The sequence below is a fragment of the Saimiri boliviensis genome, chromosome 5 (genome assembly GCF_048565385.1).
Source record: "Saimiri boliviensis isolate mSaiBol1 chromosome 5, mSaiBol1.pri, whole genome shotgun sequence".
Lineage (NCBI taxonomy): Eukaryota > Metazoa > Chordata > Mammalia > Primates > Cebidae > Saimiri > Saimiri boliviensis.
Window position 1 is genome coordinate 43,985,944 of NC_133453.1, and position 18,592 is coordinate 44,004,535.

General features: G+C 39.1%; 1 protein-coding gene across 8 annotated transcripts in view; it reads left to right on the forward strand.

Moving 5' to 3' along the window:
* The window catches only part of ANKRD44 (ankyrin repeat domain 44), a 343,966-nt gene that overhangs the window by 314,039 nt on the left and 11,335 nt on the right, over positions 1–18,592 (forward strand). For all 8 annotated transcript variants that reach the window (XM_039469990.2, XM_039469992.2, XM_039469994.2 and 5 more), the window contains exons 18-25: positions 3,795–3,996; positions 8,372–8,459; positions 9,475–9,592; positions 11,151–11,367; positions 15,269–15,356; positions 16,345–16,428; positions 17,453–17,598; positions 18,066–18,148. In XM_039469990.2, the coding sequence (XP_039325924.1) occupies positions 3,795–3,996; positions 8,372–8,459; positions 9,475–9,592; positions 11,151–11,367; positions 15,269–15,356; positions 16,345–16,428; positions 17,453–17,598; positions 18,066–18,148 (1,026 nt within the window). The remainder of the gene's footprint in view (positions 1–3,794; positions 3,997–8,371; positions 8,460–9,474; positions 9,593–11,150; positions 11,368–15,268; positions 15,357–16,344; positions 16,429–17,452; positions 17,599–18,065; positions 18,149–18,592) is intronic.

The following is an 18,592-nucleotide window of genomic DNA, read 5'->3' on the forward strand; positions in this document are numbered from 1 at the left end:
CAACTTCGTTTCTCTTTTTAAAAAGTTTGATAGATTTTGTTAAACCACCCTCCACAAATGTAGCACCAAACTATACTCTCGCCAACAAAGAATATGATTGCTTTGTTCAGTGTCTTACCCAATACTGGGTGTGACCAAACTTTAATCATTGCCAATCTGGTAGTTGAAAAATGGTACTTTAAAATTTTACATATTTCTTCACATATTTATTGATGTTTTATATTTCTTTTTCTGTGAACTGCCTTTTCATACCTTTTGCATATTTTCCTAGTTTTTAAAAATGGTGTCCAAGAGTTCTTTATATCTAAGGAAATTAGTCTTTTGTCTGTGCTGAGCCTTTTTTCTGACAAATTATGTCTTGAGTAATAGCTGCAGTAGAAAAATAAAAAGCACAGGTGACATAAGAGGAGACTTTGGTTGCTGAAGACACTGGCGTCAGGCTTTTCCTCTCTATTTTTTTTTAATTCTGAGTTTTTGTTTTTCATTTGAAGGTGTTCTTAATGCTGTTAAATTCACAAATATGCTAATTTAAATACCCACTCCTATATCTAAAGCACACATTGCAAACATACAAATATCTATTCTCTCCACTTGTCAATGCCCATTCAGATCATGGTTTGGAAACGGGGAGAGTAGATTCCCTTTAAACCGTAAGTCACAATTGTTCTTTACAGTAACAAAATTCATACAAAATAGTAATTAGTAGTGATCTTCTTTACTTGTTAACTCACAACGAAACACCTTCAAAACTGCATTTTAAGTTTTTTATACTAAAATACAGAAAAACTGAATTACACAAATATTGAAAGTTAAAAATGCCTTAATATTTTATTCCTCGTACCACTACCCCAGTTTACAGGACAATATACCTGATGTAATGAAAATGAAAAGATAAAGCTACAACAGATGAAAGACTTCAGGAATATACATCTAAATGGCACTGCATTGCATTAATTAATAGCTACACTTTTTGCAAACTGTGGTAGTGGCAGTCCTGCACAAGAAGGGTTTCCTGTTTAAGCTGCAGTATCTTTTCTGACTATGGATGATCCTTCCTTCTGTGGCAGATTTTTACCGTTCCTCTAATGCATTTAAGATGATTGTTTCAAAGTAAACTGCAGCTCTCCTGACAACTCCTCATACTCTCTCCTGCTAAAAACTGTAGCCCCTTTCTGCTGTTTTTAGAAACTTCTGCTACCTTATCCACTACTTCCTCCCTCAGATCCATAACCACCACCACAGGGACTACCTGAGCTGCTTCCACCAAAACTACCCCCTTTCATGAATCCAAAATTTGATTGCTGCTGTCCTCTATAGTTCCAGAATCATTATTGTTCCCGCCACCACCACAGTTACCACCGCCAGAGTTTCTTCCTTCATTGTAACCGTCATGTCCTCCACCACCATATCCACCACCTTGATTTCCATATCCTGGTCCACCACCACCGTAGTTCCCTCTATCACTAGAACCAGGACCACCATCATAGGTGCCACTATCACCTCCAAATCCATTACACCCACCATCACCTCCTCCATAACTATCTCTGCTGCCACCACTTCCACCACCTTAGATAGCCCTCTTCTTCCACCAAAGTTTCTACTAAAGCCAAAATTACTTCCTCCACCTCCAAAGTTTTTTCTACCACCCATAAAATTGCCAGATCCACCTCTATAAGCTCTTTGCAATCCAGCAGACCGCATCTGTCATTTAGAGTGGGCCTTTTTCACTTCACAGTTATGCCCATTAATATTGTGGTATTTCCAAATTACAGTTTTATCAACTGTAGCATGATCATCAAAAGTTACAAAAGCAAATCCTCCTTTTTTCCCATTCTGCTTGTCTTCCATAGCTTCTGTGGTTGCAGTCTTGCCATACTTTTTAAAGTCATCTCTCAAATTCCATTCCTCTATATCTTCTTGAATAACCACCAACAAAAATTTCCTTCACTGTTAGATGGGCAGCAGGCTTTGCAGAATCCTCCCTAGAAACAGCTCTCTGGTTCCACTGCATGCTCCTCAGCTGTATGTGGTTGAGCATCCACCTCTTCAATACAAGAGTAAGTCATAAAACCAAAGACCCTGGAACGCCTTGTTTGGGGGTCTTTCATTAGCACACAACCTGTGAGTATGTCCCATTTCTCAAAATGTTCTCTTAAACTATCATCTTTAGTTTCAGAGTCAGGCCTCAATAAACAGTTTTCTCAACTGCTCTTGACCATGCTCCCATCCCCATTTTCATCTCGTATAACCTTAGCTCCCTTCTCTTATTTTCAGTGTGCTTTGCCTGTGTGTGAAGAGGTGGGGAGCATGGGTAATACATTTTTTAACTTATAGACTCAATAAAAATTATGTTTCAGACTTTCAGTTTTGTTTTTTGGTGGTATAAAGCCTTTTTTTTTTTTTTTTTGAGACAGAATCTCTTCCTGTCATTCAGGCTGGAGTGCAGTGGTGTGATATCAGCTCACTGCAACCTCCATCTTGGGTCCAAGTGATTCTCCTGCCTCAGCCTCCAAGTAGCTGGGATTACAGGCACCCGCCACCATACCCATCTAATTTTTGTATTTTTAGTAGAGACAAGGTTTTACCATATTGGTAAGGCTGGTCTCAAATGCCTGACCTAAAGTAATCCACTCACCTCAGTCTCCCAAAGTGCTGGGATTACAGGCGTGAGACCTGACAAGCCTCTTAATCTTAACATAGCATAGGACCTCATAAAAGGTCTGAACTTGGTGCTGCTACATGGAATATATTTCCATAATTGTTTCTATAATGTAATGTTTTTCATTATAATCAAGGGAAGAAATAAAGGAGAAAAGAGGCACTAGCTGTATGCAAGATAATATGCAAAGCCTATGCGGTTTCATCTTTACAGCAATGTTGGGAGGCAGCTTTGATTGAACTCATCTTATAAATGAAGACACAAACTCTAAGTGAAATTAAGAAGCTCACCTGGCTGGGTGCGGTGGCTCACGCCTGTAATCCCAGCACTTTGGGAGGCCAAGGAGGGTGGTAGGTCAGTTCAAGACCAACCTAGCCAAGACGGTGAAACCCCATCTGTACTAAGAATACAAAAATTAGCCAGGCATGGTGGCAGGCACCTGTAATCCCACCTACTCAGGAGGCTGAGGCAGAGAATTGCTTAAACCTAGGAGGTGGAGGCTGCAGTGAGCTGAGATAGCACCACTGCACTCTAACCTGGGTGACAGAGCAAGACTTCATCTCAAAAAAAAAAAAAAAAAAAGAAAGAAAGAAAGAAAGAAAGAAACTCACCTAAGGCCACACAGTTAGAAATTAGTAAAGAGTTGGCCTGTAACAGAACATCTATATGCCTCTGTTGTATCTCAAAGTCCGCAATGATTTTAGCATTTTTTTTTCTCCAGGTTTGTTAACAGAAAAGACTCCAGGAAAAAAAATTCTGATTATACCAATATGTTTAGGACTGAACTGACAGATAAAAGAATACAGTAATTCATTCAGCTGTTAGTTTATATTAGATTATCAGTGGATATAAATCTAAGAATACATTAATACATTTAGTGCCTTTGGAGGAAATTATGTGACAAAAGAGAAAGAGCATGAAGAAGCTCATATGGAACTGTGAGGTTTGTGCATTATAGTGTTGCAGTCTAACTCTCCAGCTTGCCTGTGTTTTAATAATTATCCCAAGTGTTTTTCTGATGTGCTCTTGGGAGTGGTCTCTATTCGTGGCCCAGGAAACCCAGCCCCTCCTGTGGATTGTGGCAGGATTTGAGGTGAGCGAGCAAGCATGGAAGCTGTTGGTTTCTTCTTTGCAGGCCTACAATGGACATCATCAAGCCTTGGAAGTCCTTCTGCAGTCGCTGGTGGACCTGGACATCAGGGATGAGAAAGGCCGCACTGCTCTGGATCTGGCTGCCTTTAAAGGACACACAGAATGTGTGGAAGCACTTATCAATCAGGGCGCATCCATCTTTGTGAAAGACAATGTAACCAAAAGAACCCCACTTCATGCCTCAGGTAGGTCTTATCAAGGACCCGGTTACCCTAGTTTTGTGGCTTGTTTGGTAAACTGTGATAGAAGGTAAGTAGATCTTCTTTCATCCCAGGTTTTAAAATATCAGTTTTCTTTCCGCATCGGACATACTTCCCCACTTCCAAAATGCTTTTGACTTGCTGTCCTCTTGGAGATGATTGGTGTTCTCTGCTTCTGGTGCTCTGGCCTTCTTAACTCAAAAGAGAGTTCAGAACCTTTGGCTAAAAGCTACCACAAAACATTCTGAACAAAGGGTAAGGTGCAATGCAATCTTCAGAATAAGTTACATAGAACAAAACACATCAAAATCAAACAGCATTTTAAAGCATTAAACCAGCAGCAGGGCTATTTCTTATAAGGAATCATAAGGCAGCAATCTAATCAGCACATCATTCTGCCAGCCCAAATGATGTTTCTTAGCTTTTTTTCACATGGATGTAAAAGTCAAGACACTTTAAAAGTACACATATATATCAAAAAGAAAATCATTTGCCTTTTCTGGGATTTTTCTCCCATGCCCATGAAAAACTGTGTCAAGTCACTTCTAGATATATACACAGACATAAAGGTAGTATGGAAGAGTCTAGCTCAGCTAAGGCATAGATGCCTTTGGACTCAGGAAATCCAATGATATCAGCTGTTGATTACGGTAGTAGGTAACATAAAGAGAAATAACTGTCTTAATAGTGAAATGGGTGTATTAAGGAAGCAAATAAGTGAAGATAGTTTTTCAAAAGATTTTATGATCCTTGTTACTTGGGAAAATTTTCTCAGAATGATAGACCTTGTAGAACTATTTCCATCTACATCCCTGAATTTCCAAGCCACTGAAGAAAAACAATATAGAGATTGAAAAAACCTGATTGTTTTCTACTTACCTGGAAACGATTGTTGCTGGAAAAAGAAGTTAGCCATTAGGTTAGTAATGGTTGGCGTGGTTGGATTATAAATTCTTATTTCTCATCCCATTTAGTCTTTTTCTCCCCAGCCATTCTTGGTATTATTATAAAATTCAAATTTTGTTCTTCTTTTTTAAAGATTAGTTGCCTATTATTAAGGGAAGCATCGTATTTTCATTATTGTATAATTCCTCACAAGTACAAAGGGCCTACTTTGATTGTGGAAAATCGCCTTTATAAGCAGGTAAACAGTGAAGAACAATTATTGTCAGTCATTTGCTAGTGTGATATGGATTGTGGTCCAATGAAGCCCCCTAGTGGTCAAGATGACTCACTCAACTTGGATTTTCCTCGTGTCATTCATTAAAGAGACTCTCACTGGAGGGTTCACAAAATGTCTACTGTGCAGAAGCTTTAGCCTGTGCTCTGAGGATCTGCTTACCCAAAACCTTTTTCAACTCTCTTGAGAGTTGATACTTTGAGTTTCAAATCCTCGAGGAGCAAAAGCCAGGATGAGTATTAGAGGTTTTGGCACAGTAGTTGCAGTGACAGTTGTAGTCTTTGAGTTGTGTGAAAAATGGTTGTCACTCATAGCCAGGGAGAGGCTGAGCTAGTCTGAAACAAAGCTGGACTTGACAGCAGAGCTAAAGATGTTAGCATCTTTTTGCTAGAAGGCAATTTGGAAAAAAAATATATAGTGTGTAGGAAGCCAATGAGAATTTGTTTGGCTACAAACTTCAGGGGAATGTAAATTTACTGGAGGGGCTGGTAAATTTACATTCCCAGCACTTTGGAAGGCTGAGGTGGGTGGATCACCTGAGATCAGGCTTTTGAGACCAGCCTGGCCAACAAGGTGAAACCCCTTCTCTACTAAAAATACAAAAATTAGCTGGGCGTGGTAGCGCACATCTATAGTCCCAGCTACTTGGGAGGCCGAGGCAGGAGAATCGCTTGCACCCAGGAGGCAGTGGTTGCAGTAGGCCAAGATTATACCACTGCACTTCAGCTTGGGCAACAGAGCGAGACTCTTTCTTAAAAACAAAACAAACAAAAAAAAAAAACAAAAAAACTTACTTGAGGCCTATTAGCTAAGTTCAGAAAGCTACTGTACAAAATAAATAAAAAGCTCAACTCCAGAAACTGTTTTGGTGAAAGTGAGTGATATGAAGTTAGATAATTTTTATCTTATGTTTAGCCAAAAATCAAATGTCACTTGAACTATTATGATTATGACTATTTGTAGTATTAAATTGCTGCAGAAAGAGGAACCAGTCAAAATATGCTGTTTTTCCATCTTCATGAACCTGCCATCTGTAGTATTTAGCTGTCAGTCCTTTGCTAGTCATTTCCTTTTAGCCATACGTTAAACTTCCTTCCTGTTTCACCAATGGTAGCAGATTTAGTGTAATGGTAAGAACAAAAAACAGCAGCAGCAGCAGCAGCAGCAGCAACCACAGTAACCACGGATTACCTGTACTGCAATCCACAGAATTTCCTCCCGAGATACATAAATGGACTGTTGCTGAGAATGAGCTGAATGCAATGGTCTACAAAATGTGTGCATTATTCCTGTAGTTCATTTGAGGGCTCTTGATGAATGCAAGCTAGTTCTAATATGTACATATTGTCCCTGAAAAAAATGTGTCATTGTTAAATTAGCATTCTCATGGCTGGCAAGCGAATAAAAGGTCTGCAAAATGCAGCTCTTAGGAGAGCCTTTATCAACCTCACAGAGCGGCATCTATTCCCTTGTCTCTCCACATCCATAATGCGGCAAATGCAATGCACTTTGCGGCCTTCTCATTGTTAGAGAGGCGAGAGGTCACGTTTGGAATTTTAACCACAGTTGCTTTCATCTTACTCCCTAAGTGGGAAGCCATGCCTGTTGTAAGGGTTTAGTTTCCATTCAACAGCCTGGCGGAAAGCAGCTTACCCCCGGGGTTATCTTCACAGGTTTGCTTCCCAGCCCCTGTGGGACCACAGCCTTCTAAAGCAGCCTGGTGTTGGTGCGCACAGGGGCCCTTCCTGTGCTCCCACCCCAGCCCATGTGGGGGCCACATCTCCTGCCCACATGGGCCCCCACTCAGTCCGCTGGGCGAGGAGGGGGAGGGGAGGCCCGGCCTGGCCTATGAAAGGGCTCCCGGGGAGCCCAGTCACACCTGGCCCAGTCACGAGGGCCCCAGAGAAGGCAGAGAAAGCGCGGGCTACGGTTTGGGGACCGCGGGGCAGAGGGACCATCACTCAGCAGTGAGTGGATAGAGCCTGCACAGCCTACCAGCGTGAGGTTTTGTTTTCTGCCGCGATTCATCAGTCAGAGCTGTTACAGTGATACCTACTTCAGAATGTAAAAGGATCTGGGAGAAGAGGCAGCCCCAGCTCCCTACTCCCTTCCCTTCCGCCCTCTCCCATCTCCCCTCCACTTCTCTCCTTCCTTCCTCCCCTCCCTCCTCCTCCATCCTGCTACGGCTTCCCTCATCTCCTTCTACTCCCTTCTAAATAATTTTCAAAAGGGCTGGAGGCAGGGTGAACACTGGATGATTATATAGAATTAGGTGACTCAGAGGAACGAAAAGGGGAGCTGACTAGTGGGGAGAGATTATTAGTCCCATAACAGGAGATAAGAAAGGACCTCAGGTGTAGAAAAGCCCTCAACACAGGAACTAGAAAAGGAGGTGGGGATCAAAGCGCCCTTCTAGGAAGAAAGGGGAAGACAGATTAACACGGAGGCACTCTGCCCAGAAACCACCTGGGTGGTGGGGGGGGAGCGGGATCCAGCGGCAACAATGGAAAACCACTGATTTGAAGTCCAAACAAAAGTGGGCACGGTAGCTCATGCCTGTAATCCCAGCACTTTGGGAGGCCAAGGAGGACGAGTCGATGGAGCCCAGGGGTTCGAGACCATCCTAGGAAATATGGTGAAACCCCATCTCTACTAAAAATACAAAAATCAGCAGATGTGGTGGAGCATGCCTGTAATCCCAGCTACTTGGAAGGCTGAGGCTTGAACTCGGGAGGCAGAGGTTGCAGTGAGCCGAGATCATGCCATTTCACTCCAGCCAGCCTGGGCGACAGAGTGTGATTCCATCTCAGAAAAAGTCACTTGGTGGCTCATGCCTGTAATACCAGTGCTTTGGGAGGCTGAGGCAGGCGATCACTTGAGGCTAGAAAGTTGAGACCAGTTTGGCCAACATGGTGAAACCCTGTCTGTACTAAAAATGCAAAAATTAACTGGACATGATGGTGCATGCCTGTAATCCCAGCTACTCTGGAGGCCAAGGCAGGAGAATCACTTGATCCCAGGAGCTGGAGGTTGCAGTGAGATGACATCGTGCAACTGCACTCCAGCCTGGGTGATAGAGGGAGACTCCATCTCAATCAATCAATCAATCAATCAAATCACTTGGTAGAGATATGTGTAGTGTTGTTCTATTAAAAGAATGTCCACTATTTTCTTTTTCAGTAATTAATGGTCACACACTGTGTTTACGGCTGTTACTAGAAATTGCAGACAACCCGGAGGTGGTGGATGTGAAAGATGCCAAAGGACAGTAAGTGCACTCACACGTGGCCTTGGGTTGACATTTCAATCACAGCAGCTACTGGGTTGGTTTGTTAGATTGTTACAAGGGCTGACTGCAGAACTGCAAAGCTGGGGGAATGTATTTGGGCGAGTGCCCTGGACTAATGAGGAGGCTTTATATTACAGTGCATATATCCAAGAAAAGCATGAATGGGAGGGTGTGTGCATGTCTTGATGAAAAGGATCACCTTTTTAAGGGCTGTGGCCGTGTTTCCTGGCTCTTATTTATGTTCCCTCTTTCCACCCATTTTTATTCTCTTCTGAAACTGCTACACCATTGCCATTTTCTAATTAATAAATAGGACAGACCTCATGAGGTTATCTCTATTATTAAAATTCTTCAGATGTCTTTTCTTCCTCAAGTTTGTTTTTTCAAAGTAATTTCCTTCTGTTGGCTTATTCCCTGCCTAATCTTCTCTTATAAATAGGAAATGCAGAGCAAAAAGTCAGCAGTGACTAGCCCCACACATGTGAATTAGTGTCATAGTCAGAATCTCACCTCCTTCTCGCATCACAACACTCTGTTCTTTCCCCGAGACTTGTCAGAGTTTTCTGTAGGGAAAGAAGCTTTGTTTAAATGAAATCTTTAGCAGAAGTCCAACACAGAATACTACAAAGTAGAGCTGCTCTGATGGAAGCAAGAGGGGCTTCTACATACACATACTCCCTGCCCTTGGTATCTAATGAATGCTACATAGGTCTGAAAATGGTGAGATTAACATGAATATATTGAAAAGGAAGCTTCTCTTGCTTCATCCCTAGGGATCATTCCACCAACAACATTCCATGTGGCCATCAGAGCAGAGGCAGATAGCTTGTTCTGCATAGCGTATAGCAAATTGGGGACACTCAGAAAATATTAAGCAGTTGTCAAGATGAGAGAGGAAGAGAATGAGAGAGGAAAAGAGAAATGTCCTCCCACTGGTAGTGATGAATATTTTTTTAATCTCCTTTTTGAAAGCCTACTTTATCTCTCTGCCTAGAACACCACTGATGCTTGCGGTCGCATATGGACATATTGATGCTGTTTCGTTATTACTTGAAAAGGATGCCAACATAGATACTGTTGACATCCTAGGATGCACAGCTTTACACAGAGGGGTATGTACATCTTTCTCAGCTTTAGTCAAGCAATTTTTTAATGAACTTGTTTTCTTTCTTTTCATTCTATGAATTTTTTAGCAAAAAGGTTGTTTCCTATATAACCAATTAACCTTATTCAGTCAAAAAGAAATTATAAAATCCTTGGCAAAGGCAAAATAATGGAAGATTTTGCTCTTAAGATTTTATGTTAGATTGTGATAATAGATGCATGATCTCCTACTGTTGGCGAAATTGGTTCTGCTTTCTGACTACAAAATACATGTATATTATAGAAAATTTGCAAAATATTTTTTTAAAGCCCAGAGAAGAAAATCACAATCACCAGTAATCATACCTCCTGGAGATAACCACTTTTTGGTATATATTATTGCCAATCTTTTTTCTATATATAGACTTGTTTTAAATTTTAAAAAGAGAGAATACTGAAGATATTATTTGGAATCTGCTTTTTTTCTCTTAATATATCAAGGACCTTTTTTCATGTTACTTTCTTCTGCATTATGATTTTTAATGCCTCATTGTGTTCAGGTGCCATAGTTTATTTCAATGATTACCTGGTTTTAAGTAGTTATGCTAATTCTAATTGTTTGTTACTACAAATAATACCAAAGTATGTCTCCTGTGGACAATAACTTGCACAGATCTGCTGAAGTGTTTTTTTGTTTTGTTTCGTTTTTGTTTTTGTTTTGGTCTTACTCTTATCACCCAGGCTGGAGTGTAGTGGCATGATCTCAGCTCACTGCAACCTTGACCTCCCAGGCTCAAGCAATCCTCCTACCTCAGCCTCACCCCAGTAACTGGGACCACAGGTGCATACCAGCATGCCCAGCTAATGTTTGTATTTTCTGTAGAGATGAGGTTTTGCTATGTTGCCCAGGTGGTTCTCGAACTGCTGGGCTCAAGTGATCCTCCCGCCTCCGCCTCCCAAAGTGCTGGTATTGAGGCTTGAGCCACTTGCATCCTCTGGACTCTTTTTTAAAGCATGCCAAATAAACTAAGTGAATACAACAGAAATAATAAAATTGCTATTTTGGGCTGGTACCAAGCACACTGGTAAATGAAGAGAAGAAAAACTATGTGATCATTGTCACAATCATAGTTTTTATTTCTTGGGTGCTTCCTGTGGGCTGTACAACAGGCTGAGAGCCTTTGCATCTATTATCTCAGTCCTCACAACACCCCGTGAGGTATTATTACTATTCTTACATACAGGTGAATAGAGTGAGGCACGGAGAGGCAAACTGACCTGTCACAGGGGAGCCAAGATTTCACTTACACCTTCCTGATTCTAAAACTGATGTTTGCTGTATCATGATATCTTTCATGGTTGTTGGGAGAGGCAAGAAATGTTTGGAAAATGCTGATGTTCACAGATCTTTCTGTTATGAATTTTGCTGAGGTTGTCCTGTCTTCTGCCCTTGAAATAGGGCAGAGCCTGCCTGCCTTAAAGACCCAGGCACATGTCCACTTGCTCTAAGCCCAGCCTCACTTTGCCAATTGCTTTGCTTCTTGAGTCTTCTGAGGTTTGTTTTGTGTTTTAATTGCAATGTATCAGATTATGACAGGACACGAGGAATGTGTGCAAATGCTGCTGGAACAAGAAGTGTCAATTCTCTGTAAAGATTCCAGAGGGAGAACTCCCTTGCACTATGCGGCTGCTCGTGGCCACGCCACGTGGCTGAGCGAGCTGCTCCAAATGGCTCTTTCTGAGGAGGACTGTTGTTTCAAAGACAACCAAGGCTACACACCACTGCACTGGGCTTGTTACAATGGTAAGTTGCTTATCATTTGACTGATTCCATTAGACTTCTTACCCCATGACCACTGTGAGCTCAGGGGAGGTGAGAGCCTTGTATAACTCTGCAAACCACGGTTTCTAATCTTTCTGCACCCAAGATAACTTTTTTGCATATTTTGTGTGTCTTTTTTTTTTTTTCAATAATTCTCACCCCTCTATAGCTGTTGCGATGCCTTAATTGACTCCAGTTCACTTTCCCCTTTTAGTTAATCATTAACACATAAGTCGTAATCAGAACTGATAAGCTTAAAAGACCAGTTTTATTCAGAGTTTCTGATCTATGTAATATAACCAGGGATCCCACAAGTAATTAAACTAATAAGACTAAAACCATATATATATAGATATATATATATATATGACAGGTTGTTTATATATATACACATATATATACATATATATTATTTATATATATACATATATATTATGTATATATATACATATATATATATAATTTAATAACCTGTCACAATTGATTACTAGTAGATGCATGATTCATCTTCTGGTATTTCTTTTTTATGTTTCATATTCCCCATTAAGTTTGTTGTACTTACTATTTGGGAGATTTAAAAATTTGTATTTTACTTGTTTTAATTTAAAAACGCATGCTAATAATACCAATTCCAAAGTACTGAAGTATCTGAAGTAAAATTGTTACCATTTCCAAACCTACTTTCTAATGTAATTCTGTGTGCATCTTTCATAATTTTTCCTTTGAGAATATAAATAATTACAAATAAATGTGTATCTGTTTTTTGAAACTGGATAACAACAACCATTCTATAACTGTTTTTGTTGGTGTTTAATTAAAATTGTATTACAGATATTCTTACAAATCAATATGTATCAATATGGATTGATCTTGTAATAGTTGTATATTACTTCATAGCAATATATATACCAGAATTTATTATTTATTCAACCGGGTTTCTGTGGGTTGACATTCAGATTGGTTTTTTTCCTATTACGAACAATGTGCCAATGTGTGTGTCCATATTATGGTACCATAAATTCTGTCAGATAAGTTTCCAGAAATAAAATTATTGAGTAAGGGGGTTTGTATATTTTTAAATTTTAATAAATTACACCATATTATTTTGCAAAAAGGATATCAAAATTTATTATTTTACCGAACATTTGTATAAAAGTTAGTGTTTTTCCACACACTTCCCAACCCAGAATAACACCTTTTAAAATTTTTGTCAATTTGAAGGGCAAAAAAAGGGTATCTTGTAGTTTCCTTTTGCATTTCCCTAATAGTACACATATTGGCTATTTGTGTTTCCTCTTCTGGAAATTACTTTTTCCATCCATGGCTCACTTTTTTCCTATTGAACTATTTATCTTTTCTTGTATGCTTATAGCAGCACCTTGTCTTAGTGATATGAATGTGATATGATGAATGTTTAATGATATGAATGTCTTAGAAATATGAATATTTTTGTTCCTTATTTATGGTGTCTTTTTCCATGTAGACATTTTGAGCTTTTATGTACTTGAATCTATCAGATTTTTTATGGTTTCCAAGCTTCCAGTCTTTCTTCAAAAGGTCTCCTACCCCTAAGATTATATGGATATTTTCCCATATATTTTTTACTTTACTTCTATAATTTTATTTTTACATTTCAATTAGTCAATTAAAATTTTAAATTAGAAACTATTAATAGTTCCACAAAAGGCACTTTTGTGTGTGTGTTCTCTGTATCAATTTAAGACCTCTCACTGTGTTTTCATTACAGTCCTCTTTTTTTCATTCATTCTGCCTCAGTAAGAGCTGAATTTTCTATTTCTTCAATTTAGTTTTGTTCCCTTCCTGCCATTAGAGGATCGTGGTTTTTGTTTATTTGTTTGTTTGTTTGTTTACCTACTAATGGTGACCCCCATCTGGGTCAAGCTGTGGAGTTCTCTGGCACTGGAGAACCTACAAGAGGCGAGGGATGCAGTGAGAGTGCTGATTATCACGGCAGGTGGCAAACCTGACACAGACACATCGTCTCCCCAGGTTCAGGGGGAGAGGTGTCTGTGTTCTAAGCCTTTCCAGTTACAGGCAGGGGATGAGGAGCAGTCCTCTCCTAAGTAGTTCACCTTTCAGTGCAGGCTTTGTCCAGGTCTGAGTTTCAAGCTCCCATCTTCCCAGATTCCTTTCCACTGGGCACTTTGAAATATTGAAAGCTCAGTCATCTCCAGTCCTACCTGCACAAACTCCTAAATTGGGGTTCATATAGTCCCCATTTAAGGAATGCTATGTGTGGATGCTGCCCTAAGCTAGATCCTTTGGAAGAGTTGAGGTGTCAGGGACTATTTGAATGAGGGTTCCATGTAGTTAGTTGGAAGGCTAAATAGTACAACTTGCCTGAAGCTGCCAGCTTTGCTTGGGGGAGTAGGGGTGGTGGGATGGAGTCTTACTCTGTCACCCAAGCTGGTGGTGCAATTTCAGCTAACCGCAACCTCTGCCTCCTGGGTTCAAACAATTCTTCTGCCTCAGCCTCCCAAATAGCTGGGACTAAAGGCATGTACCACCATGCCTGTCTAATTTTGGTAGTTTTTCTTTTTGTATGTGTATTTTTAGTAGAGATGGGGTTTTGCCATGTTGGCCAGGCTGGTCTTGAACTCCTGACCTCAAGTGATCTGTCCACCTCGACCTCCCAAAGTTCTGGGATTACAGGTGTGAGCCACCATGCCTGGCCTCTGCCAGCGTTTTATATTTATTACTTCATATGCTTTTTAATCTGTCTAAAACCAATATTGCCTTTCTCTTTTTAGATACAGGAAAGGTTTGATTTGTATTTTAATATTTCAAAGTGTCCAATCTTCATCATTCTGAGGTAGATCATAAGGGAACTTTCACTAATGTAGCACTGAGTTCAACCAAGAAGACTTTCAGGACAATCTGTGTTCCAAAGCCAAATGGTAATGTCTTCTCACCTTATAACTGAGAACCACAGAGAGGAATTTTTTGGTTTGTTTTTGGTTTTGTTTTTACCAGGTTTGTAATGAAGGAATGCTTAGTCAGGCTGGGGAACCATCATCCTTCTTCCTGGGAGACAATACCAGATGTCAAGATCTGTCTTGTTTGTATAGAACTTCACAAACAACACTGAGGCCCTTTATTAAATAAAGTTCCCACCATCCTATGACATAGATAGGGCAGATATTCCTAGTCCAATTTTGTTTATGTGAGAAACTGAGGCTCAGAGATCTCAACTAAATTGACTCAGATCACATAACAAGTAAGCTGACAGCTAGGACCTTACTTAACTCAAATTCAGTTGATTTGAAAACCACCTGCCATTTTGTTGCAAATAATCTCTCATATTCATTCATCTACTTATTTGAATAGTGCTTACTGAGTGGCCATGATATGCCAAGAACTGTTCTTGGGGCCAGTTAAAACACATGTAGTATTTTACAGTCAAAACCTTTTCACATGCCTCATCTCAAATACTGTTTTCTGCTAATGACAGTTTCACCTCTCCACTGGAACGTATAACTGTAAGTGGAGGTATTTGTATGGATGAAAGGTACATTTCTGCTTATAAAAGTAAAAAAATTGAAGGATGCCTGTGTGAAGCATCTATCTTTCAAGAGCTGAGCATAACACAGAATATATTCTGCTTGCAAATGAGTTGTATTCTCTATTTCTCTCCACCAGACCATATGGCCTTCATTGTTTTATTTGTTCATTAAGTCTCAGAACACCTGTGAACATAGTTAATAACAGTTTGGCATTTTGTTAATTTTATCCCATAGAGAATGAATGTTCAGCCAATTCAGGAAAATTCATAAGCCAAAACTCAATACTTAATGAAAAAGCAGATTGGGTTGAACAAAACTTCTTTCTTGAAAACTCCCTAAATGATTTTTATTTCTTGCAGGTAATGAAAACTGTATAGAGGTACTTTTGGAGCAAAAATGTTTTCGAAAATTTATCGGTAATCCCTTTACTCCACTGCACTGTGCAATGTAAGTAGAAATGCTGAGAATTAATGGTATTGCTTTAATTATTTTAACTACACATAGAAAAGTTGCTTTTTAGGGGAAAAAAAAGCTTTTAGATTACAGATAAGACTGAAATATTCCATTTTGCTGCTAAAGACAAGTAGATCTGGTAGCAAACTATTAATGATTTTCCCAGAGCTATTTGTGGAGTGCCACAGTTCCAAAGGGACACACCTGCCACCCTAGGGAAATCTCATAAAGGGGTAGAGTGAGTGGTGCATTACACATGTAGAGAACTCTTCAGGTATAATTCACATTCGTCTGCCAAATTCTAAAAATAAGTCAGAGTTGACAATAGTATGCCTACAGATGGTTAGAAAGATATTTCACACTAGGACAACTTTTCATATACTGAAATTCTTCATCTTTCATATGTTGTAAGTTCTTTTCTGATAAATTTAATTTTTGCTCCAGTCTCAATGGTGAGCAATTGTTCAGTGGATACAGTGACTTTAAGTCAGACTTCCATAGTCAGCCTGGGAGTCTGTGTTCAACAGGGCTTCCATGATTAGCCTGGGGGCCCAAGACCTGAGGATGTTTTGTCTTTACATTGTCTCTGGCCTTTATATGAAGCTGGGCCATTTGATAGGAGAGATATTGGAGGCATAAAATAGATCAATAAAGAAAGAGTAAGTGAAAAAGAGTCAGAAAACATTTAAATCTGAGGGAGGCATGTTTATTCCACTTTGGTATCTCCAAAACACCAACATGGTACTTTGTGTAAGTGCAATTAAACTTCTACTGGATATAGAGGTTCTGAAGTAATGCTAGGGGTCACCATTGGTTTCAGTACCATAAGTGTATGCTATTGAAACATATACCACAAATACTTACATTTGATTTTTTAAAAATGCTTGAGATTATCAAATATACAGTACATAGGAAGATGGGTTAGGAGGAGAGACAATGTAAAAGAGTGACATCGTTACACTAAAACCCATTTTTATTTTAGAATAAATGACCATGGGAATTGTGCATCATTGTTGCTTGGGGCCATAGATTCCAGTATCGTCAGCTGTAGAGATGACAAAGGCAGGTAAGTAACCCTAAAACGGTATGACTTCTATCTTGATGAATCTTAGTCTCTGCTTTGCAGTTGAAGAGTAGCCAAGCATCTATGTTTTTAATTGAAAAAAATAATGGATAAGCATGGTTTTTAATATTTCAGAGGGGATATAATTAAAATAAATTTCCTTTTAGCCCAGAATCCCTAGCCTCTTCCACAGAGAAAGCTACTATGCACTGTTATTTACAAATTTTGTGTTGTCCTAAATATTTTCTGTGCATATCTATAAACATATATACATACATATGTGTATATGTGTGTATTCTTTTTGCACATGGTAGCATTCTATAACAATGCTCTACTTTTAATATGTCTTGGAGAACCTTCCATACCAAAACATATAGATTTATCATATTCTTTTTAAAGCTGCATATTATTTCATTGAATGGATATGCTATAATTTGCTCATCCTGCCCTCTATTGAAGAACATTTAGGTCATTTCCAATATTTTGCTGTTTCAAAGTGTGGTGGAGTGAACATTCTCACATAGGTGTCTATACACATGACCCAAGTGTATCTGAGAGATAAAGACCTAGAATTGGATTTCTTGGTTAAATGGTTAATAGTTTTAAATTTTGATAAATAATGCCAAATTATCCTCTGAAAGAAATTAAGCATCCACAATAGATGATATGATGGGCTTTTAAATTTTTATTTAAAAAAAAACTATAAATTTAAGGATTAATTTTGAAAGTATCTGTCTTAAAAATAAAAGTAGACTCACTGGAATTTAATTTTAAAGAGTAAGTAAAGACACTGATTTCATTATCAGGGCCAAGACATACACCCCCCGAAATCTGGGGGGTTCCAATCACATAGGTGACTTCAGCGTCTACCCTGGATGACCTTTAGAGGGAGGGGGCCTGATCACTATGTCTATAAACTGAGAAGTTTTAAATCCTTAAGACAACACCATGTACATGTTTCTTGGGCAGTTAATAACAGGAATGAAGTTTAAAGGAAACTGAAGTGATACTTGTTTTAAATCTTTAGGACACCCCTTCACGCAGCAGCATTTGCTGATCATGTGGAGTGCTTGCAGCTTCTTCTGAGACACAATGCTCAAGTGAACGCAGTTGATAATTCAGGGAAAACAGCACTGATGATGGCTGCTGAGAATGGGCAGGCAGGCGCTGTGGGTATGTGCTTGTTGTATGAACTTTACATTTATGCCCATCCAAAAACCAAAATAATGTCAAATCAAGAAATCAGTTGTTCTCACAGTATATACATGTGGAAAAGGTCCATTAGCAGTTTTACTTAGGTCACCTGATTCTACCTGTTCAAGCATCTTCCTTTCCCTGTTTTTTTATTCTTGGCACAGAGTCTACCCATCTGCAGTGAAATTCTTAACATTTAGAAACCAAGTTTAACAACAGAATCATTTTAAATGGAAATAGTGAACTGTAAAAGCAGTTAAAATTAGTGCCTATTAATCTTGAATTTGGATAGCACAGATATGACAATAAATTATTCCTTTTTCTTTAAAAATATTAAATAATGTGAGCTGTACTAATTTAAATGTTATTATGTTTGTAGTAACTTCTTCAGAATGCATGTGATTAGCATCTCATCTAAGTAACCCTCTTTTGGGCTTTTTCTACAGATATTTTGGTGAATAGTGCCCAGGCTGATCTGACTGTAAAGGATAAGGACTTGAATACACCCTTACATTTGGCTTGTAGTAAAGTATGTAAATGAATTTAAAACATTGCTACTTCGTGTCATAATAATGGTAATAATACCACTGAAGTGCTATCTCAGAACTGTGTAGCATGGCTCTTAATTAAGATGTACATTTTTCCAGAGTCTTGTTAACTTAAAGTGGAATGAAGGGTGAGAAGGAAAAGACAGACCCACTAGGTTGATGAAGATACGCTTCATCAACACAGATGATGTGGACATGCTTTTCATGGCACTTGCCACTTGCATTCTTCCTGTAGTCTGTCTATCTTGATACTGCCACTGTATCTGTCTCCCTGGTTATTGTATCACGTTTTGGTACCACATAAAAGTTAGGACGTTAGTTAGATGGCTTGTAAAGTATAAGCAGTTTTACTTGTTTTCCTTTTGTTGCATTTGAAGACATTGTAGTAACAGCCAAAAAATACTCTTCTGTGAAGCAAATAAATA